Genomic DNA, 23,311 nt, shown 5'->3' with positions numbered 1-23,311 from the left:
CCGTAGAGAGATGCTTATTGAAATTCTCGATTATCGTGGATTTATCAGTGGTGACAGTGTTTCCTAGTCTCAGTGCAGTGGGCAGCTGGGAGGAGCTTTTCGATGCTAATGCAGAACGCCACAGGGTGTTTTTGTGTCCAAAAAAAAGAAAGTCCAGTCTGGAGTGAACCAAGGGCTATATCTGTTCTTATCCTTGTCCCGAAGCCACTCCTGCATTGTCTTGGCTGTGTGCTTAGGGTCTTTGTCCTGTTGGAAGGTGAACCTTCGCCCCAGTCTGAGGTCCTGAGAGCTCTGGAACCGGTTTTCATCAAGGATCTCTCTGTACTTTGCTCCGTTCATCTTTCCCTCGATCCTGACTAGTCTCCCAGTCCCTGCTGCTGAAAAACATCCCCACAGCATGATGCTGCCACCACCATGCTTCACCATAGGGATGGTGCCAGGTTTTCTCCAGACATGACGCTTGGCATTCAGGCCAGAGTTCAATCTTTGTTTCAACAGACCAGAGAATCTTGTTTCTCATGGTTTGAGAGTCCTTTAACTTCTTATGGCTGAAGGGGCAGTATTGAGTAGCTTGGATGAAAGGTGCCCGTATCAAACGGCCTGCTCCTCAGTCATAGTTGCAAACATTTATTGTGGACCTGGGATTCCTGGTGTGCTTTCTGATGTAGATCATCAAAGGTAAGGGAATATTTATCATATATTTTCTTGTTTATGTTGACGCCATCTTTGCGGCTGTGGTGCTTTACTTTTGAGCGCCGTCTCAGATTATAGCGTGGGTTTCTTTCTCCGTAAAGTTTTTTTGTAATCTGACACAGCGGTTGCATTAAGGAGAGGTATATCTATAATTCCATGTGTATAACTTGTATTATCATCTATATTTATGATGAGTATTTCTGTTGAAACGATGTGGCTATGCAAAGTCACTTGATGTTTTTGCCACTAGTGAATGTAACGCGCCAATGTAAACTCAGATTTTTTTATATAAATATGAATTTAATCAAACAAAACATGCATGTATTGTGTAACATGAAGTCCTATGAGTGTCATCTGAAAATAATCGAAGGTTAGTGATTAATTTTATCTCTATACTGGTTTTTGTAAAGCTATCTTTAGCTGGAAAAATGGCTGTGATTATTGTGGTTTTGTGGTGACCTAACATAATCGTTTGTAGTGCTTTCGCTGAAAGGCTATTTGAAATCGGACACTTTGGTGGGATTAACAACAAGATTACCTTTAAAATGATATAAGACACATGAATGTCTGAGGAATTTTAATTATGAGATTTCTGTTTTTTGAATTTGGCGCCCTGCACTTTGACTGGCTGTTGTCATATCGATCCCGTTAACGGGACTGCAGCCATAAGTAGTTTTTAAGTGCCTTTTGGCAAACTCCAAGCGGGTTGTCATGTGCAGTTTACTGAGGAGTGGCTTCCATCTGGCCACTCTACCATAAAGGCCTGATTGGTGGAGTGCTGCAGAGATGGTTGTCCTTCTGGAAGGTTCTCCCATCTCCACAGAGGAACTCTGGAGCTCTGTCAGTGACCATCTGGTTCTTGGACACCTCCCTGACCAAGGACCTTCTCCCCCGACTGCTCAGTTTGGCCGGGTGGCCAGCTCTAGGAAGAGTCTTGGTGGTTCCAAACTTCTTCCATTTAAGAATGATGGAGGCCACTGTGTTCTTGGGGACCTTCAATGCTGCAGACATGTTTTGGTATCCTTCCCCAGATCTGTGCCTCGACACAATCCTGTCTTGGAGCTCTACGGACATTTCCTTCGACGGGCACAGCTTGGTTTTTGCTCTGACATGCACTGTCAACTGTGGGACCTTATTTAGACAGGTGTGTGCCTTTCCAAGTCATGTCCAATCAATTGAATTTACAACAGGTTGTAGAAACATCTCAAGGATGATCAATGGAAACAGGATGCCCCTGAGCTCAGTTTCGAGTCTCATAGTAAAGGGTCTGAATACTTATGTAAATAAGGTATTTCTGTGTTTTATTTCTAATAAATGTTTTTTTATGGCCCCGGCACAAGGTGCACCTGTGTAATAATCATGCTGTTTAATCAGCTTCTTGATATGCCACACCTGTCAGGTGGATAGATTATCTTGGCAGAGAAATGTATGCACAAAATTTGAGAGAGATCAGCATTTTTGTGCTTATGGAACATGTCTGGGATATTTTATTTCAGCTCATGAAACATAGGACCAACACTTTAAATGTTGCGTTTTATATTTGTGTTCAGTGTAATACTATGGCTGTGTACAGTGTTGCAATGATGTGCAAATAGTTGAAGTACAAAAGGGAAAATAAATGCATGTAAATATAGGTTGTATTTACAATGGTGTTTGTTTGTTCTCCACTGGTTGCCCTTTTCTCTCTCTCCGCCGCTCTCCGCGTCTCCACCTCCCTCTCCTCCTCTCGGCATTCCTCTCTGGCTGACTAAGCTGGTTGTCCCCCGGTATGCTTGGCAGTCCGTGTGAGAGCTGCCTCGCTGAACGAACTAACCTCCGTCTCTCTCTGCGCTTATATGAAAACCTATCTAGCTAGGCTAACTCTCCTAGCTTCCCGTTCGCATTGGGGAGAGAGGCTTGCCCGAACATGTCCGTAGCAGCAGGCAACGATAGATACGGTTGGATCTAACTGAAGTGGAAAGAGAGGAGGGAGAATTTTGCCTTCGGACAAGAAGAGTACTACCCATCTATTTAACTACCCGCACTATCTGTGAATTTGTGCTACCGGGAAGAGCAGAAGGGCGTTATAACGGACGAATAAAATCACGATGGGTTTCTACGGCACGTTGAAGCACATCTTCTATAAAGTGAGTGGCGGGGTCATATATTTATTTTTTTACGCACCGGATTCTCCTTTTTTTACCTGGCATTTTATAAGTGTGATTTCAAATCAGTGATTTCAAAAAAAAAAAAACATTTTCTCTGGGCTAATGACACTGCTACTACTGTATACCAGTGTTATGTATCTGGTATATTGGGGTTTCCTGGTGGGGCAAGTGCTTCTGTTCTCTCTGGTGGATAGAAATAGACTACTGCGGAATAGAGAGAGGTAGGAAACGTGACGCGCCCGTTCTTTTTTCACTCGTATCTCTCCAAGTAGTCGTTTAGAAACACGCTCTGAAATGTAGCCTACACAATATAAGCTAACAGAATGAGATTGTTGCTTGGCCATATTTCGCCATATATTCGTCTGTTGTGCCCCGGGGCTGCGGTGCGTGTATGTATTCTGCTGCGCTATAGACTACTATAGAAAGGTGTTGGCGAACCGAATCAAAGAATGAATCTGCGGCCGCTTGGGGAAAACAAACCGATAAGGAACACGGCTGGTGTGTGTGACCTGACTGAACCGATGTTTTGTTCCGGTTGGTTAGGCTAAATCAGTCTGAAAGTGTTTTTACTCACACACACGCTGATGTCGCAGGAATGGGAGTCCCCCCTCAGCCTGGTGCAACAGTATGTGTGTGGTGCATGCCATGATGCGCATCCTGCCCCGGGCAGCAGTGGTATTATGGCTTGGGGGTTAATGGGGCAGCAGTGGTATGGTGTCACCTGGCTTGGGGGTTAATGGGGCAGCAGTGGTAGGGTGTCACCTGGCTTGGGGGTTAATGGGGCAGCAGTGGTATGGTGTCACCTGGCTTGGGGGTTAATGGAGCAGCAGTGGTATGGTGTCACCTGGCTTGGGGGTTAATGGGGCAGCAGTGGTATGGTGTCACCTGGCTTGGGGGTTAATGGGGCAGCAGTGGCATGGCTTGGGGGTTAATGGGGCAGCAGTGATAGGGTGTCACCTGGCTTGGGGGTTAATGGGGCATCAGTGGTAGGGTGTCACCTGGCTTGGGGGTTAATGGGGCAGCAGTGGTATGGTGTCACCTGGCTTGGGGGTTAATGGGGCAGCAGTGGTAGGGTGTCACCTGGCTTGGGGGTTAATGGGGCAGCAGTGGTAGGGTGCCACCTGGCTTGGGGGTTAATGGGGCAGCAGTGGTATGGTGCCACCTGGCTTGGGGGTTAATGGGGCAGCAGTGGTAGGGTGTCACCTGGCTTTGGGGTTACTGGGGCAGCAGTGGTATGGTGTCACCTGGCTTGGGGGTTAATGGGGCAGCAGTGGTATGGTGTCACCTGGCTTGGGGGTTAATGGGGCAGCAGTATGGTGGCACCTGGCTTGGGGGTTACTGGGGCAGCAGTGGTAGGGTGTCACCTGGCTTGGGGGTTAATGTGTTTGTTAATAATGAGCTCAGTGGTGTGTTCTGTTTGCCTGACAACTTCAGCTGAATTCTTCCACTGCTGTGGGGCATGTCTATCCATGACCCATGAGCACTCATGTCAAGTTCATAGATACTAAAGACCCCAGCCAACTAATATCAACATCACAATACTGCTGACCTAAAGACCCCAGCCAACTAATATCAATACTTGTATTTACTTTTGGATAAAGTATTTTATCTTCTGTAACTATAAGAAATATTTCCTTAAATTCAGCTCATAATGTCTCCTGTTACTGTCCTCTCTTCCACTGTTGGCTGTTCCCAACCTGGAACAGTCTGAAGAGCTGTCTGTTGGCTGTTCCCAACCTGGAACAGTCTGAAGAGCTGTCTGTTGGCTGTTCCCAACCTGGAACAGTCTGTAGAGCTGTCTGTTGGCTGTTCCCAACCTGGAACAGTCTGTAGAGCTGTCTGTTGGCTGTTCCCAACCTGGAACAGTCTGTAGAGCTGTCTGTTGGCTGTTCCCAACCTGGAACAGTCTGTAGAGCTGTCTGTTGGCTGTTCCCAACCTGGAACAGTCTGTAGAGCTGTCTGTTGGCTGTTCCCAACCTGGAACAGTCTGTAGAGCTGTCTGTTGGCTGTTCCCAACCTGGAACAGTATGTATAGTAGTGCTGTCTGTTGGCTGTTCCCAACCTGGAACCAACCTCTCTCGCTCTCTCGCTCTCGCTCTCTCTCTCTCTCTCGCTCTCTCTCTCTCTCGCTCTCTCTCTCTCTCTCTCTCTCTCTCTCTCTCTCTCTCGCTCTCGCTCTCGCTCTCGCTCTCGCTCTCGCTCTCGCTCTCGCTCTCGCTCTCTTTCCTCCATCTCTCTCTCTTTCCTCCATCTCTCTCTCTTTCCTCCATCTCTCTCTCTTTCCTCCATCTCTCTCTTTCCTCCATCTCTCTCTCTTTCCTCCATCTCTCTCTCTTTCCTCCATCTCTCTCTCTTTCCTCCATCTCTCTCTCTTTCCTCCATCTCTCTCTCTTTCCTCCATCTCTCTCTCTTTCCTCCATCTCTCTCTCTTCCCTATCAGATGAAGAGGAAGTTGGACCATGGACCAGACATCAGGCCTTTCCCTTCAGGCAAGAAACACTGCAAAGGTTCCAACTACCTCAGGTAACACACACACACACACACACACACACACACACACACACACACACACACACACACACACACACACACACACCTAGGTAACACACACACACAGACTCAGGTAAAACACGCACTCCATATAATTCCGTCTCTAGTGTGAGTCATATCAACTCCATTTATTCAGTTACTGTGGGAAGCAGAAAGTCTGGTATATTAAACATTTATTCAGTGTCTGTGGGAAGCAGAAAGTCTGGTATATTAAACATTTATTCAGTGTCTGTGGGAAGCAGAAAGTCTGGTATATTGAACATTTATTCAGTGTCTGTGGGAAGCAGAAAGTCTGGTATATTAAACATTTATTCAGTGTCTGTGGGAAGCAGAAAGTCTGGTATATTAAACATTTATTCAGTGTCTGTGGGAAGCAGAAAGTCTGGTATATTAAACAGTTATTCAGTGTCTGTGGGAAGCAGAAAGTCTGGTATATTGAACATTTATTCAGTTACTGTGGGAAGCAGAAAGTCTGGTATATTGAACATTTATTCAGTGTCTGTGGGAAGCAGAAAGTCTGGTATATTAAACAGTTATTCAGTGTCTGTGGGAAGCAGAAAGTCTGGTATATTGAACATTTATTCAGTTACTGTGGGAAGCAGAAAGTCTGGTATATTGAACATTTATTCAGTGTCTGTGGGAAGCAGAAAGTCTGGTATATTGAACATTTATTCAGTGTCTGTGGGAAGCAGAAAGTCTGGTATATTAAACATTTATTCAGTGTCTGTGGGAAGCAGAAAGTCTGGTATATTAAACAGTTATTCAGTGTCTGTGGGAAGCAGAAAGTCTGGTATATTAAACATTTATTCAGTGTCTGTGGGAAGCAGAAAGTCTGGTATATTAAACATTTATTCAGTGTCTGTGGGAAGCAGAAAGTCTGGTATATTAAACATTTATTCAGTGTCTGTGGGAAGCAGAAAGTCTGGTATATTAAACAGTTATTCAGTGTCTGTGGGAAGCAGAAAGTCTAGTATATTGAACATTTATTCAGTGTCTGTGGGAAGCAGAAAGTCTGGTATATTGAACATTTATTCAGGTACTGTGGGAAGCAGAAAGTCTGGTATATTAAACAGTTATTCAGTGTCTGTGGGAAGCAGAAAGTCTGGTATATTGAACATTTATTCAGTTACTGTGGGAAGCAGAAAGCCTGGTATATTGAACATTTATTCAGTTACTGTGGGAAGCAGAAAGTCTGGTATATTGAACATTTATTCAGTTACTGTGGGAAGCAGAAAGTCTGGTATATTGAACATTTATTCAGTTACTGTGGGAAGCAGAAAGTCTGGTATATTGAACATTTATTCAGTTACTGTGGGAAGCAGAAAGTCTGGTATATTGAACATTTATTCAGTTACTGTGGGAAGCAGAAAGCCTGGTATATTGAACATTTATTCAGTTACTGTGGGAAGCAGAAAGTCTGGTATATTGAACATTTATTCAGTTACTGTGGGAAGCAGAAAGTCTGGTATATTGAACATTTATTCAGTTACTGTGGGAAGCAGAAAGTCTGGTATATTGAACATTTATTCAGTTACTGTGGGAAGCAGAAAGTCTGGTATATTGAACATTTATTCAGTGTCTGTGGGAAGCAGAAAGTCTGGTATATTGAACATTTATTCAGTGTCTGTGGGAAGCAGAAAGTCTGGTATATTGAACATTTATTCAGGTACTGTGGGAAGCAGAAAGTCTGGTATATTGAACATTTATTCAGTGTCTGTGGGAAGCAGAAAGTCTAGTATATTGAACATTTATTCAGTGTCTGTGGGAAGCAGAAAGTCTGGTATATTGAACATTTATTCAGTGTCTGTGGGAAGCAGAAAGTCTGGTATATTGAACAGTTATTCAGTGTCTGTGGGAAGCAGAAAGTCTGGTATATTGAACATTTATTCAGTGTCTGTGGGAAGCAGACAGTCTGGTATATTGAACATTTATTCAGTGTCTGTGGGAAGCAGAAAGTCTGGTATATTGAACATTTATTCAGTGTCTGTCGGAAGCAGAAAGTCTGGTATATTGAACATTTATTCAGTGTCTGTGGGAAGCAGAAAGTCTGGTATATTGAACATTTATTCAGTGTCTGTGGGAAGCAGAAAGTCTGGTATATTGAACATTTATTCAGTTACTGTGGGAAGCAGAGTAACATTGAGCTAAACTCTGGCTAATTACTAATACTTTACCTCCCTCTTTCCTTTCAAATCTCCTTTTCTCTCTCTCCCTCCCCCTCACACCCTCTCCCTCTCTCTCTCTCTCTGTCTCTATCCTCTCTCTCTGTCTCCATCCCCTCTCTCTCTCTCTCTCTCTCTCTCTCTCTCTCTGTCTCTGTCTCTGTCTCTGTCTCTGTCTCTGTCTCTGTCTCTGTCTCTGTCTCTCTCTCTCTCTCTCCCCCTCTCCGTCCGTCTAGTCCCTCCAGTTTCGTCCCATTCCAGACCACGCCCACTACCTTTGGGGACCTGCGAGCAGCCAATGGGCATTCAGCTCAGCGGAGACGTGTGACTTTAGGCCCGCCTCCCTCCGGCCTACAGGACTGGCTGCACACCTTCCAGGTGAGAGACACACCTAGAACACAGTCTGTCCTCCCAGCACCTCTCTCGTAAACAGACTGGTGGTGCGTCTCCCTGCCACTAACTGCAGCCAGGAAGCCCTGGGAGCCGCGAGCACTTTACACACATAGAGAAGCATTCTGAGTCGTATTATGGGATGGAGTGATGCGATTAGAGGAGAGGAGAACAAACGGCAGCAAATTACAGAATTAAACACCCCTTCCATATCCCCTTCATCCCCTCCTCTCCTCCCATATCCCCTTCATCCTCTCCTTCCATATCCCCTTCATCCCCTCCTTCCATATCCCCTTCATCCCCTCCTCTCCCTCCTCCCATATCCCCTTCATCCTCTCCTCTCCTCTCCTTCCATATCCCCTTCATCCCCTCCTCTCCTCTCCTTCCATATCCCCTTCATCCCCTCCTTCCATATCCCCTTCATCCCCTCCTCTCCTCTCCTTCCATATCCCCTTCATCCTCTCCTCTCCTCCCATATTCCCTTCATCCCATCCTCTCCTCTCCTCCCATATTCCCTCCATCCTCTCCTCCCATATTCCCTCCATCCTCTCCTCCCATATTCCCTCCATCCTCTCCTCCCATATTCCCTCCATCCTCTCCTCCCATATTCCCTCCATCCTCTCCCCCCATATTCCCTCCATCCTCTCCCCCCATATTCCCTACATCCTCTCCTCCCATATTCCCTCCATCCTCTCCTCTCCTCCCATATTCCCTACATCCTCTCCTCCCATATTCCATCCAACCTCTCCTCTCCTCCCATATTCCCTACATCCTCTCCTCCCATATTCCCTCCATCCTCTCCTCCCATATTCCATCCATCCATCCTCTCCTCCCATATTCCCTCCATCCTCTCCTCTCCTCCCATATTCCATCCATCCATCCTCTCCTCCCATATTCCATCCATCCTCTCCTCCCATATTCCCTCCATCCTCTCCTCCCATATTCCCTCCATCCTCTCCTCCCATATTCCCTCCATCCTCTCCTCCCATATTCCCTCCATCCTCTCCTCCCATATTCCATCCATCCTCTCCTCCCATATTCCCTCCATCCTCTCCTCCCATATTCCCTCCATCCTCTCCTCCCATATTCCCTCCATCCTCTCCTCCCATATTCCCTCCATCCTCTCCTCTCCTCCCATATTCCCTCCATCCTCTCCCCCCATATTCCATCCATCCTCTCCTCCCATATTCCCTCCATCCTCTCCTCCCATATTCCCTCCATCCTCTCCTCTCCTCCCATATTCCCTCCATCCTCTCCTCCCATATTCCATCCATCCTCTCCCCCCATATTCCATCCATCCTCTCCCCCCATATTCCATCCATCCTCTCCTCCCATATTCCCTCCATCCTCTCCTCCCATATTCCATCCATCCTCTCCCCCCATATTCCCTCCATCCTCTCCTCCCATATTCCCTCCATCCTCTCCTCTGTTCATTCTCCTCCTGCCAGAAAACAGGATCTGGTGAACTGCTCGAGGGTTCTGGCTCCTCTCCTCTCCTCTCTCCCCCAGGCCATGATAGCCATGACAGCTGGCATCACACCAGATGGAAATCACAAGATGTTACCTGGTATAGACAACTGGCATCACACCAGATGGAAATCACAAGATGTTACCTGGTATAGACAGCTGGCATCACACCAGATGGAAATCACAAGATGTTACCTGGTATAGACAGCTGGCAGGTCTCCTCAACAGAGGACGTGATCAAGATGTTACCTGGTATAGACAGCTGGCAGGTCTCCTCAACAGAGGACGTGATCAAGATGTTACCTGGTATAGACAGCTGGCATCACACCAGATGGAAATCACAAGATGTTACCTGGTATAGACAACTGGCAGGTCTCCTCAACAGAAGACGTGATCAAGATGTTACCTGGTATAGACAGCTGGCAGGTCTCCTCAACAGAAGACGTGATCAAGATGTTACCTGGTATAGACAGCTGGCAGGTCTCCTCAACAGAAGACGTGATCAAGATGTTACCTGGTATAGACAGCTGGCAGGTCTCCTCAACAGAAGACGTGATCAAGATGTTACCTGGTATAGACAGCTGGCAGGTCTCCTCAACAGAAGACGTGATCAAGATGTTACCTGGTATAGACAGCTGGCAGGTCTCCTCAACAGAAGACGTGATCAAGATGTTACCTGGTATAGACAGCTGGCAGGTCTCCTCAACAGAAGACGTGATCAAGATGTTACCTGGTATAGACAGCTGGCAGGTCTCCTCAACAGAAGACGTGATCAAGATGTTACCTGGTATAGACAGCTGGCAGGTCTCCTCAACAGAAGACGTGATCAAGATGTTACCTGGTATAGACAGCTGGCAGGTCTCCTCAACAGAAGACGTGATCAAGATGTTACCTGGTATAGACAGCTGGCAGGTCTCCTCAACAGAGGACGTGATCAAGATGTTACCTGGTATAGACAGCTGGCAGGTCTCCTCAACAGAAGACGTGATCGAGATGTTACCTGGTATAGACAGCTGGCAGGTCTCCTCAACAGAGGACGTGATCAAGATGTTACCTGGTATAGACAGCTGGCAGGTCTCCTCAACAGAAGACGTGATCAAGATGTTACCTGGTATAGACAGCTGGCAGGTCTCCTCAACAGAAGACGTGATCAAGATGTTACCTGGTATAGACAGCTGGCAGGTCTCCTCAACAGAAGACGTGATCAAGATGTTACCTGGTATAGACAGCTGGCAGGTCTCCTCAACAGAAGACGTGATCAAGATGTTACCTGGTATAGACAGCTGGCAGGTCTCCTCAACAGAAGACGTGATCGAGATGTTACCTGGTATAGACAGCTGGCAGGTCTCCTCAACAGAAGACGTGATCGAGATGTTACCTGGTATAGACAGCTGGCAGGTCTCCTCAACAGAGGACGTGATCAAGATGTTACCTGGTATAGACAGCTGGCAGGTCTCCTCAACAGAAGACGTGATCAAGATGTTACCTGGTATAGACAGCTGGCAGGTCTCCTCAACAGAAGACGTGATCAAGATGTTACCTGGTATAGACAGCTGGCAGGTCTCCTCAACAGAAGACGTGATCAAGATGTTACCTGGTATAGACAGCTGGCAGGTCTCCTCAACAGAAGACGTGATCGAGATGTTACCTGGTATAGACAGCTGGCAGGTCTCCTCAACAGAAGACGTGATCAAGATGTTACCTGGTATAGACAGCTGGCAGGTCTCCTCAACAGAGGACGTGATCAAGATGTTACCTGGTATAGACAGCTGGCAGGTCTCCTCAACAGAAGACGTGATCAAGATGTTACCTGGTATAGACAGCTGGCAGGTCTCCTCAACAGAAGACGTGATCAAGATGTTACCTGGTATAGACAGCTGGCAGGTCTCCTCAACAGAAGACGTGATCAAGATGTTACCTGGTATAGACAGCTGGCAGGTCTCCTCAACAGAAGACGTGATCGAGATGTTACCTGGTATAGACAGCTGGCAGGTCTCCTCAACAGAAGACGTGATCAAGATGTTCACTTGTCTATTATATATATATATATAAATAACTATTTGTTTGTGTATGTGTGTAAACCCCCTGGTTTTGTATCATATATTTATTTATTGGTCTCTTCCCCTCTCACTCTGTTTTCTCCCCTCTCTCTCCTCTCCCTCCGCTGCTACCCTTCTCCCCTCTCTCTCTGCTCCCATTCTCTCTGTGCCCTCTCTTCCCCTCCCTCTGTTTTATCCCCTCTCTCGCTGCTCCCTCTCTCCCCTCTCTCTCTGCTCCCTCTCTCTCTGCTCCCTCTCTTGCTGCTCCCTCTCTCTATGCTCCCTCTCTCCCCTCTCTCTCTGCTCCCTCTCTCGCTGCTCCCTCTCGCTGCTCCCTCTCTCTCTGCTCCCTCTCTCCCCTCTCTCTCTGCTCCCTCTCTCTATGCTCCCTCTCTCCCCTCTCTCTCTGCTCCCTCTCTCCCCTCTCTCTCTGCTCCCTCTCTCGCTGCTCCCTCTCGCTGCTCCCTCTCGCTGCTCCCTCTCGCTGCTCCCTCTCTCTCTGCTCCCTCTCTCGCTGCTCCCTCTCTCTCTGCTCCCTCTCTCGCTGCTCCCTCTCTCCCCTCTCTCTCTGCTCCCTCTCTCCCCTCTCTCTCTGCTCCCTCTCTCCCCTCTCTCTCTGCTCCCTCTCTCCCCTCTCTCTCTGCTCCCTCTCTCCCCTCTCTCTCTGCTCCCTCTCTCGCTGCTCCCTCTCTCTCTGCTCCCTCTCTCGCTGCTCCCTCTCTCCCCTCTCTCGCTGCTCCCTCTCTCCCCTCTCTCGCTGCTCCCTCTCTCGCTGCTCCCTCTCTCCCCTCTCTCTCTGCTCCCTCTCTCCCCTCTCTCTCTGCTCCCTCTCTCCCCTCTCTCGCTACTCCCTCTCTCCCTTCTCTCTCTGCTCCCTCTCTCTCTGCTCACTCTCTCTCTGCTCCCTTTCTCCCCTCTCTCTCTCCCTCTGTTTTCTACCCTCTCTATCCTCTCCCGTCTCTCTTCCTCAATCATTTATTCCTCTCTTCCCCTTTCCTTTCTCCTCTCCTCTCTCTCCTCTCCCTCCACTCCCTCTCTCTTCTCCCTCCGCTCTCTCTCTCTCTCTCTCTCTCTCTCTCTCTCTCTCTCTCTCTCTCTCTCTCTCTCTCTCTAAGCTCCCCCTCTCTCTCTAAGCTCCCCCTCTCTCTCTCTCTCTCTCTAAGCTCCCCCTCTCCCCTCTCTCTCTGCTCCCTCTCTCTCTGCTACCTCTCTCTCTGCTCCCTCTCTCGCTGCTACCTCTCTCTCTGCTCCCTCTCTCGCTGCTCCCTCTCTCCCCTCTCTCGCTGCTCCCTCTCTCGCTGCTCCCTCTCTCCCCTCTCTCTCTGCTCCCTCTCTCCCCTCTCTCTCTGCTCCCTCTCTCCCCTCTCTCTCTGCTCCCTCTCTCCCCTCTCTCGCTACTCCCTCTCTCCCTTCTCTCTCTGCTCCCTCTCTCTCTGCTCACTCTCTCTCTGCTCCCTTTCTCCCCTCTCTCTCTCCCTCTGTTTTCTACCCTCTCTATCCTCTCCCGTCTCTCTTCCTCAATCATTTATTCCTCTCTTCCCCTTTCCTTTCTCCTCTCCTCTCTCTCCTCTCCCTCCACTCCCTCTCTCTTCTCCCTCCGCTCTCTCCCTCCTCTCCCTCCGCTCTCTCTCTCTCTCTCTCTCTCTCTCTCTCTCTCTCTCTCTCTCTAAGCTCCCCCTCTCTCTCTCTCTCTCTCTAAGCTCCCCCTCTCCCCTCTCTCTCTGCTCCCTCTCTCTCTGCTACCTCTCTTCTCACCCTCTCTCCCTCTACTTTCCTCCCACCTCCCTTCCTTTAGGTGTGGAGTGGTCCTGAGCGTCTATTGGCTCTGGATGAGTTGATTGACAGCTGTGAGTCCAATCAGGTGAAGCACATGATGCAGGTTATTGAGCCTCAGTTCCAACGAGACTTCATCTCCCTGCTGCCCAAAGAGGTGAGAGGACACACACACACTCACACACACACACAAAGACAGCACACACACACACACACACACACACACACACACACACACACACACACACACACAGAGGACAGACACACCTGCCACATGAGTCCAGTTTAAATCCATTATCCAGTCTCATAACTTTTCAAGCTCCACTGTTCTCTGACATAAACTCTACCCTTCAAAAGGGGTCACTTAGAAATGTACATTCGAGTATCTAGTTGGAGAAACAGACGCCTCACAAGTCCTCAACTGGCAGCTTCATTAAATAATATCCACAAAACACCAGTCTCAACGTCAACAGTGAAGAGGCGACTCCGGGATGCTGGCCTTCTAGTCAGAGTTCCTCTGTCCAGTCTCAACGTCAACAGTGAAGAGGTGACTCCAGGATGCTGGCCTTCTAGGCAGAGTTCCTCTGTCCAGTCTCAACGTCAACAGTGAAGAGGCGACTCTGGGATGCTGGCCTTCTAGTCAGAGTTCCTCTGTCCAGTCTCAACGTCAACAGTGAAGAGGCGACTCTGGGATGCTGGCCTTCTAGTCAGAGTTCCTCTGTCCAGTCTCAACGTCAACAGTGAAGAGGCGACTCCGGGATGTTGGCCTTCTAGTCAGAGTTCCTCTGTCCAGTCTCAACGTCAACAGTGAAGAGGCGACTCCGGGATGTTGGCCTTCTAGTCAGAGTTCCTCTGTCCAGTCTCAACGTCAACAGTGAAGAGGCGACTCTGGGATGCTGGCCTTCTAGTCAGAGTTCCTCTGTCCAGTCTCAACGTCAACAGTGAAGAGGCGACTCCGGGATGCTGGCCTTCTAGTCAGAGTTCCTCTGTCCAGTCTCAACGTCAACAGTGAAGAGGCGACTCTGGGATGCTGGCCTTCTAGTCAGAGTTCCTCTGTCCAGTCTCAACGTCAACAGTAAAGAGGCGACTCCGGGATGCTGACCTTCTAGGCAGAGTTCCTCTGTCCAGTCTCAACGTCAACAGTGAAGAGGCGACTCCAGGATGCTGGCCTTCTAGTCAGAGTTCCTCTGTCCAGTCTCAACGTCAACAGTGAAGAGGCGACTCCGGGATGCTGGCCTTCTAGTCAGAGTTCCTCTGTCCAGTCTCAACGTCAACAGTGAAGAGGCGACTCTGGGATGCTGGCCTTCTAGTCAGAGTTCCTCTGTCCAGTCTCAACGTCAACAGTGAAGAGGCGACTCCGGGATGCTGGCCTTCTAGTCAGAGTTCCTCTGTCCAGTCTCAACGTCAACAGTGAAGAGGCGACTCTGGGATGCTGGCCTTCTAGTCAGAGTTCCTCTGTCCAGTCTCAACGTCAACAGTGAAGAGGCGACTCCGGGATGCTGGCCTTCTAGTCAGAGTTCCTCTGTCCAGTCTCAACGTCAACAGTGAAGAGGCGACTCTGGGATGCTGGCCTTCTAGGCAGAGTTCCTCTGTCCAGTCTCAACGTCAACAGTGAAGAGGCGACTCCGGGATGCTGGCCTTCTAGTCAGAGTTCCTCTGTCCAGTGTCTGTGTTATTTTACCCATCTTAATCTTTTCTTTTTATTGGCCATTCTGAGATTTGGAGTCTGTTTCTCAGTTTTATTGCTTCTTTAATCAGGACAACAGTTCTCAGCTGTGCTAACATAATTACAAAAGGGTTTTCTAATGATCAATTAGCCTTTTAAAATGATAAACTTGGATTAGTTAACACAACATACCATTGGAACACAGGAGTGATGGTTGCTGATAATGGGCCTATGTAGATATTCCATTAAAAATCAGCGGTTTCCAGCTACAATAGTCATTTACAACATGAACAATGTCTACACTGTATTTCTGATCAATTTGATGTTATTTTAATGGACAAATAAATATAGCTTTTTTTTCAAAAACAAGGATATTTCTAAGTCTCCCCAAACTTTTGAACGGTAGTGTATATGTGATTGTTGTTAAATGGTGATAGGTCAGTGATATGAATGTGTCTCTCTCCTGTAGTTGTCCCTGTATGTCCTGATGTTGATATGAATGTCTCTCTCCTGTAGTTGTCCCTGTATGTCCTGATGTTGATATGAATGTCTCTCTCCTGTAGTTGTCCCTGTATGTCCTGATGTTGATATGAATGTCTCTCTCTCCTGTAGTTGTCCCTGTATGTCCTGATGTTGATATGAATGTGTCTCTCCTGTAGTTGTCCTGATGTTGATATGAATGTCTCTCTCCTGTAGTTGTCCCTGTATGTCCTGATGTTGATATGAATGTCTCTCTCTCCTGTAGTTGTCCCTGTATGTCCTGATGTTGATATGAATGTCTCTCTCCTGTAGTTGTCCCTGTATGTCCTGACGTTGATATGAATGTCTCTCTCCTGTAGTTGTCCCTGTATGTCCTGATGTTGATATGAATGTGTCTCTCTCCTGTAGTTGTCCCTGTATGTCCTGATGTTGATATGAATGTGTCTCTCTCCTGTAGTTGTCCCTGTATGTCCTGACGTTGATATGAATGTCTCTCTCCTGTAGTTGTCCCTGTATGTCCTGATGTTGATATGAATGTCTCTCTCCTGTAGTTGTCCCTCTATGTCCTGATGTTGATATGAATGTGTCTCTCTCCCGTAGTTGTCCTGTATGTCCTGATGTTGATATGAATGTGTCTCTCCTGTAGTTGTCCTGATGTTGATATGAATGTGTCTCTCTCCTGTAGTTGTCCCTGTATGTCCTGATGTTGATATGAATGTGTCTCTCCTGTAGTTGTCCCTGTATGTCCTGATGTTGATATGAATGTGTCTCTCTCCTGTAGTTGTCCCTGTATGTCCTGATGTTGATATGAATGTGTCTCTCCTGTAGTTGTCCCTGTATGTCCTGATGTTGATATGAATGTGTCTCTCTCCTGTAGTTGTCCCTGTATGTCCTGATGTTGATATGAATGTCTCTCTCCTGTAGTTGTCCCTGTATGTCCTGATGTTGATATGAATGTGTCTCTCCTGTAGTTGTCCCTGTATGTCCTGATGTTGATATGAATGTGTCTCTCTCCTGTAGTTGTCCCTGTATGTCCTGATGTTGATATGAATGTGTCTCTCCTGTAGTTGTCCCTGTATGTCCTGATGTTGATATGAATGTCTCTCTCCTGTAGTTGTCCCTGTATGTCCTGATGTTGATATGAATGTGTCTCTCCTGTAGTTGTCCCTGTATGTCCTGATGTTGATATGAATGTGTCTCTCTCCTGTAGTTGTCCCTGTATGTCCTGATGTTGATATGAATGTCTCTCTCCTGTAGTTGTCCCTGTATGTCCTGATGTTGATATGAATGTGTCTCTCCTGTAGTTGTCCCTGTATGTCCTGATGTTGATATGAATGTGTCTCTCTCCTGTAGTTGTCCCTGTATGTCCTGATGTTGATATGAATGTGTCTCTCTCCTGTAGTTGTCCCTGTATGTCCTGATGTTGATATGAATGTGTCTCTCCTGTAGTTGTCCCTGTATGTCCTGATGTTGATATGAATGTGTCTCTCCTGTAGTTGTCCCTGTATGTCCTGATGTTGATATGAATGTGTCTCTCTCCTGTAGTTGTCCCTGTATGTCCTGATGTTGATATGAATGTGTCTCTCTCCTGTAGTTGTCCCTGTATGTCCTGATGTTGATATGAATGTGTCTCTCTCCTGTAGTTGTCCCTGTATGTCCTGATGTTGATATGAATGTCTCTCTCCTGTAGTTGTCCCTGTATGTCCTGATGTTGATATGAATGTGTCTCTCTCCTGTAGTTGTCCCTGTATGTCCTGATGTTGATATGAATGTCTCTCTCCTGTAGTTGTCCCTGTATGTCCTGATGTTGATATGAATGTGTCTCTCTCCTGTAGTTGTCCCTGTATGTCCTGATGTTGATATGAATGTCTCTCTCCTGTAGTTGTCCCTGTATGTCCTGATGTTGATATGAATGTGTCTCTCCTGTAGTTGTCCTGTATGTCCTGATGTTGATATGAATGTGTCTCTCTCCTGTAGTTGTCCCTGTATGTCCTGATGTTGATATGAATGTGTCTCTCTCCTGTAGTTGTCCTGTATGTCCTGATGTTGATATGAATGTGTCTCTCCTGTAGTTGTCCTGATGTTGATATGAATGTGTCTCTCTCCTGTAGTTGTCCTGATGTTGATATGAATGTGTCTCTCTCCTGTAGTTGTCCCTGTATGTCCTGATGTTGATATGAATGTGTCTCTCCTGTAGTTGTCCCTGTATGTCCTGATGTTGATATGAATGTGTCTCTCTCCTGTAGTTGTCCCTGTATGTCCTGATGTTGATATGAATGTCTCTCTCCTGTAGTTGTCCTGATGTTGATATGAATGTGTCTCTCCTGTAGTTGTCCTGATGTTGATATGAATGTGTCTCTCCTGTAGTTGTCCCTGTATGTCCTGATGTTGATATGAATGTGTCTCTCTCCTGTAGTTGTCCCTGTATGTCCTGATGTTGATATGAATGTGTCTCTCTCCTGTAGTTGTCCCTGTATGTCCTGATGTTGATATGAATGTCTCTCTCCTGTAGTTGTCCCTGTATGTCCTGATGTTGATATGAATGTGTCTCTCTCCTGTAGTTGTCCTGTATGTCCTGATGTTGATATGAATGTGTCTCTCTCCTGTAGTTGTCCCTGTATGTCCTGATGTTGATATGAATGTGTCTCTCTCCTGTAGTTGTCCCTGTATGTCCTGATGTTGATATGAATGTCTCTCTCCTGTAGTTGTCCCTGTATGTCCTGATGTTGATATGAATGTGTCTCTCTCCTGTAGTTGTCCCTGTATGTCCTGATGTTGATATGAATGTCTCTCTCCTGTAGTTGTCCCTGTATGTCCTGATGTTGATATGAATGTGTCTCTCCTGTAGTTGTCCCTGTATGTCCTGATGTTGATATGAATGTGTCTCTCTCCTGTAGTTGTCCCTGTATGTCCTGATGTTGATATGAATGTGTCTCTCTCCTGTAGTTGTCCCTGTATGTCCTGATGTTGATATGAATGTGTCTCTCTCCTGTAGTTGTCCCTGTATGTCCTGATGTTGATATGAATGTGTCTCTCCTGTAGTTGTCCCTGTATGTCCTGATGTTGATATGAATGTGTCTCTCTCCTGTAGTTGTCCCTGTATGTCCTGATGTTGATATGAATGTCTCTCTCCTGTAGTTGTCCCTGTATGTCCTGATGTTGATATGAATGTGTCTCTCCTGTAGTTGTCCCTGTATGTCCTGATGTTGATATGAATGTGTCTCTCTCCTGTAGTTGTCCCTGTATGTCCTGATGTTGATATGAATGTGTCTCTCCTGTAGTTGTCCCTGTATGTCCTGATGTTGATATGAATGTCTCTCTCCTGTAGTTGTCCCTGTATGTCCTGATGTTGATATGAATGTGTCTCTCCTGTAGTTGTCCCTGTATGTCCTGATGTTGATATGAATGTGTCTCTCTCCTGTAGTTGTCCCTGTATGTCCTGATGTTGATATGAATGTCTCTCTCCTGTAGTTGTCCCTGTATGTCCTGATGTTGATATGAATGTGTCTCTCTCCTGTAGTTGTCCCTGTATGTCCTGATGTTGATATGAATGTGTCTCTCTCCTGTAGTTGTCCCTGTATGTCCTGATGTTGATATGAATGTGTCTCTCTCCTGTAGTTGTCCCTGTATGTCCTGATGTTGATATGAATGTGTCTCTCCTGTAGTTGTCCCTGTATGTCCTGATGTTGATATGAATGTGTCTCTCTCCTGTAGTTGTCCCTGTATGTCCTGATGTTGATATGAATGTGTCTCTCTCCTGTAGTTGTCCCTGTATGTCCTGATGTTGATATGAATGTGTCTCTCCTGTAGTTGTCCCTGTATGTCCTGATGTTGATATGAATGTGTCTCTCTCCTGTAGTTGTCCCTGTATGTCCTGATGTTGATATGAATGTGTCTCTCTCCTGTAGTTGTCCCTGTATGTCCTGATGTTGATATGAATGTGTCTCTCTCCTGTAGTTGTCCCTGTATGTCCTGATGTTGATATGAATGTGTCTCTCTCCTGTAGTTGTCCCTGTATGTCCTGATGTTGATATGAATGTGTCTCTCCTGTAGTTGTCCCTGTATGTCCTGATGTTGATATGAATGTGTCTCTCTCCTGTAGTTGTCCCTGTATGTCCTGATGTTGATATGAATGTGTCTCTCTCCTGTAGTTGTCCCTGTATGTCCTGATGTTGATATGAATGTGTCTCTCCTGTAGTTGTCCCTGTATGTCCTGATGTTGATATGAATGTGTCTCTCCTGTAGTTGTCCCTGTATGTCCTGATGTTGATATGAATGTGTCTCTCCTGTAGTTGTCCCTGTATGTCCTGATGTTGATATGAATGTGTCTCTCTCCTGTAGTTGTCCCTGTATGTCCTGATGTTGATATGAATGTGTCTCTCTCCTGTAGTTGGCCCTGTATGTCCTGACGTTCCTTGGGCCCAGAGATCTCATGCATGCTGCTCAGACCTGTTCCTATTGGAGGATACTGGCTGAGGATAACCTGCTGTGGAGGGAGAAGTGTAGAGAGGAGGGTACGTACCACACACACACACACACAGAGGAGGGTACAACACACACACACAGAGAGGACACACACACACACACACACACACACACACACACACACACACACACACACACACACACACACACACACACACACACACAGAGAGGAGGGTACAACACACACACACAGAGAGGACACACACACACGGAGGGAATGACCGATATGGATTTGTTAGGACCGTTACTGATTTCTGGAGGTCAAGGTGGTGACATAATTTCCCAGAGACAGCCGCATTAATGCATTGATTTGAAAATAAAGCAACATATTGGTAATATAATGGTAATCGTTGTATTAGAATGGTAAATCTCGCTTAATGAACTGGGTCCATTTTAAGATGTAGCCTATCCACAATACAGGTGAATACGTATTCAATAGGAGAGTGTATAATGCATTGAGTTATTGATCAGTCTACGGTGCTACAGATAGCGATCTGTTAGCCTGCCGTGTTATGTTAGCCTGCCGTGTTATGTTAGCCTGCCGTATTATGTTAGCCTGCCGTGTTATATTAGCCTGCCGTGTTATGTTAGCCTGCCGTGTTATGTTAGCCTGCCGTGTTATGTTAGCCTGCCGTGTTATGTTAGCCTGCCGTGTTATGTTAGCCTGCCGTGTTATGTTAGCCTGCCGTGTTATGTTAGCCTGCCGTATTATGTTAGCCTGCCGTGTTATGTTAGCCTGCCGTGTTATATTAGCCTGCCGTGTTATGTTAGCCTACCGTGTTATGTTAGCCTGCCGTGTTATGTTAGCCTGCCGTGTTATGTTAGCCTGCCGTGTTATGTTAGCCTGCCGTGTTATGTTAGCCTGCCGTGTTATGTTAGCCTGCCGTGTTATGTTAGCCTGCCGTGTTATGTTAGCCTGCCGTGTTATGTTAGCCTGCCGTGTTATGTTAGCCTGCCGTGTTATGTTAGCCTGCCGTGTTATGTTAGCCTACCGTGTTATGTTAGCCTGCCGTGTTATATTAGCCTGCCGTGTTATATTAGCCTGCCGTGTTATATTAGCCTGCCGTGTTATATTAGCCTACTGATGAACGTTTACATCGAAGCATCACTCCAGCAGGTCACGCCTGTATGACATCATATAGGCTGTTAGTTTGACCATATAAAATAACATCTGTTCAATGCAAGTGGGTCCAACGTAACGTCATGATTTGTGATCACGAATGCTTATGAAACTAGTATATTTTCATTTTCCATGATCGGGGGGGGGGGGGGAGTATTTTGTTCAGCTGTCAGGATGAATCTCTAAACAGCTCCGCTTGCCAGGACCAAATTCAAAACAACTGAATTGTCTAGCTGAGCTGTCTGTCAAGAAATGGGCGGGTTGTAACTTGATCCTAATGCTCCGATTGGATAGAGTGAGGCTGTAACTGCTCCCGTTCACACCTCCTCACTTCTCTCTCCGTCGCTCATATCACTTGGTGCTGTTTACTGCTACTATGACAACTAGCTCAATGGCGATGACATTTTGCTACCAAGCCATAAATGGCAGGGTAGCTTAGTGGTTAGAGTGTAGGGGCGGTAGGTAGCCTAGTGGTTAGAGTGTAGGGGCGGTAGGTAACCTAGTGGTTAGAGTGTAGGGGAGGCAGGTAGCCTAGTGGTTTGAGTGTAGGGGCGGTAGGTAGCCTAGTGGTTAGAGCGTAGGGGAGGCAGGTAGCCTAGTGGTTAGAGTGTAGGGGCGGTAGGTAGCCTAGTGGTTAGAGCGTAGGGGAGGCAGGTAGCCTAGTGGTTAGAGTGTAGGGGCGGTAGGTAGCCTAGTGGTTAGAGTGTAGGGGCGGTAGGTAGCCTAGTGGTTAGAGTGTAGGGGCGGTAGGTAGCCTAGTGGTTAGAGTGTAGGGGCGGTAGGTAGCCTAGTGGTTAGAGTGTAGGGGCGGTAGGTAGCCTAGTGGTTAGAGCGTTGGACTAGTAACCGAAAGCTTGCAAGATCAAATCCCCGAGCTGACAAGGTACAAATCTGTCGTTCTGCCCCTGAACAAGGCAGTTAACCCACTGTTCCTAGGCCGTCATTGAAAATAAGAATTTGTTCTTAACTGACTAGTTAAATAAAGGTAACATTTTAAGATGTGCATAATATCTAACAAGGAGTGTGAGTGTGGGAAAACATATGTAACAATGATGCACCTTCTGTCTGAAGGACTCAAATCTGACCGTAGTTTGAGAAGTGAGAATGTACAATGATCTACTGCTTTCTTCGTCCTTAAACATTCTGGAAGATTCTTAGGTAACTAAACCTATTGCCAACCTTTTTTATTCATCAATTTACAGATATGATTGGTGCTGGTCAGATCAGCACACCAGTAATTAACTAATGTTACACCGCAAGTCAGAAGGCTCGTTGACGAAAAAAGTTCAAAATGTTAACGTTAGGCACTAATAGTCAACATAGCTAGCTATGTGATATTTTAGCACCATGTTTATCTAGCCAGCTAGCTAGCTAACATCACAGATGAAAGGGTTAGTTATTGTAATCTTTGCTAACAGGTCACATAGCTATCTGCTTAGCCAGCTAGCTAACAGGTCACATAGCTATCTGCTTAGCTAGCTAGCTAACAGGGTTAGGTATTATAATCTTTGCTAACAGGTCACATAGCTACCTGCTTAGCTAGCTAGCTAACAGGGTTAGGTATTATATTCTTTGCTAACAGGTCACATAGCTACCTGCTTAGCTAGCTAACAGGGTTAGTTATTATAATAACCCCAGGTGGTGAAGGTAGGAAACAACATCTCCACTCCGCGGATCCTCAACACTGGGGCGGATCCTCGCTGTTCACCCATGACTGCGTGGCCATGCACGCCTCCAACTCAATCATCAAGTTTGCAGACGACACTACAGTGGTAGGCTTGATAACCAACAACGACGAGACGGCCTACAGGGAGGAGGTGAGGGCACTCAATGTCAACAAAACAAAGGAAATGATCGTGGACTTCAGGAAACAGCAGAGGGAGCATCCCCTTATCCACATTGAAGGGACAGCAGTGGAGAAAGTGGAACGTTTTAAGATCCTCGGTGTACACAGCACGGACAAACTGAAATGGTCCACCCACACAGACAGTCTGGTGAAGAAGGCGCAACAGCACCTCTTCAACCTCAGGAGGCTGAAAAAATGTGTTGTCACCGAAAACCCTCACTAACTTTTACAGATGCACAATTGAGCGCATCCTGTCGGGCTGTGTCACCGCCTGGTACGGCAACTGCTCCGCCCACAACCGCAGGGCTCTTCAGAGGGTAGTGAGGTCTGCACAACGCATCACCGGGGACAAACTACCTGCCCTCCAGGACACCTACACCACCCGATGTCACAGGAAGGACAAAAAGATCATCAAGGTCAACAACTGCCTGTTCAACCCGCTTCCATCCAGAAGCAAGGTCAGTACAGTGCATCAAAGCTGGGACAGAGAGAT

General features: G+C 46.9%; 1 protein-coding gene across 2 annotated transcripts in view; it reads left to right on the top strand.

Moving 5' to 3' along the window:
* Positions 1-23,311, top strand: part of LOC139534770 (F-box/WD repeat-containing protein 7-like) — a 91,862-nt gene that overhangs the window by 14,749 nt on the left and 53,802 nt on the right. Inside the window, exons 1-5 of one of the 2 annotated variants that reach the window (XM_071334200.1) lie at positions 2,199-2,819; positions 5,281-5,363; positions 7,789-7,930; positions 13,244-13,378; positions 19,758-19,881. In XM_071334200.1, coding sequence (XP_071190301.1) covers positions 2,781-2,819; positions 5,281-5,363; positions 7,789-7,930; positions 13,244-13,378; positions 19,758-19,881 — 523 coding nt within the window. In that variant the 5' untranslated portion in view covers positions 2,199-2,780. Of the gene's footprint in view, positions 1-2,198; positions 2,820-5,280; positions 5,364-7,788; positions 7,931-13,243; positions 13,379-19,757; positions 19,882-23,311 lie in introns of those variants that run through there. The other variant, XM_071334199.1, reaches the window with a different exon arrangement.

Source organism: Salvelinus alpinus, chromosome 11, assembly GCF_045679555.1.
Source record: "Salvelinus alpinus chromosome 11, SLU_Salpinus.1, whole genome shotgun sequence".
In the NCBI taxonomy this organism is placed as follows: Eukaryota; Metazoa; Chordata; class Actinopteri; order Salmoniformes; family Salmonidae; genus Salvelinus; species Salvelinus alpinus.
Note: the sequence above shows the minus strand (reverse complement) of the source record. Positions and strands in the feature narration are given on the sequence as shown.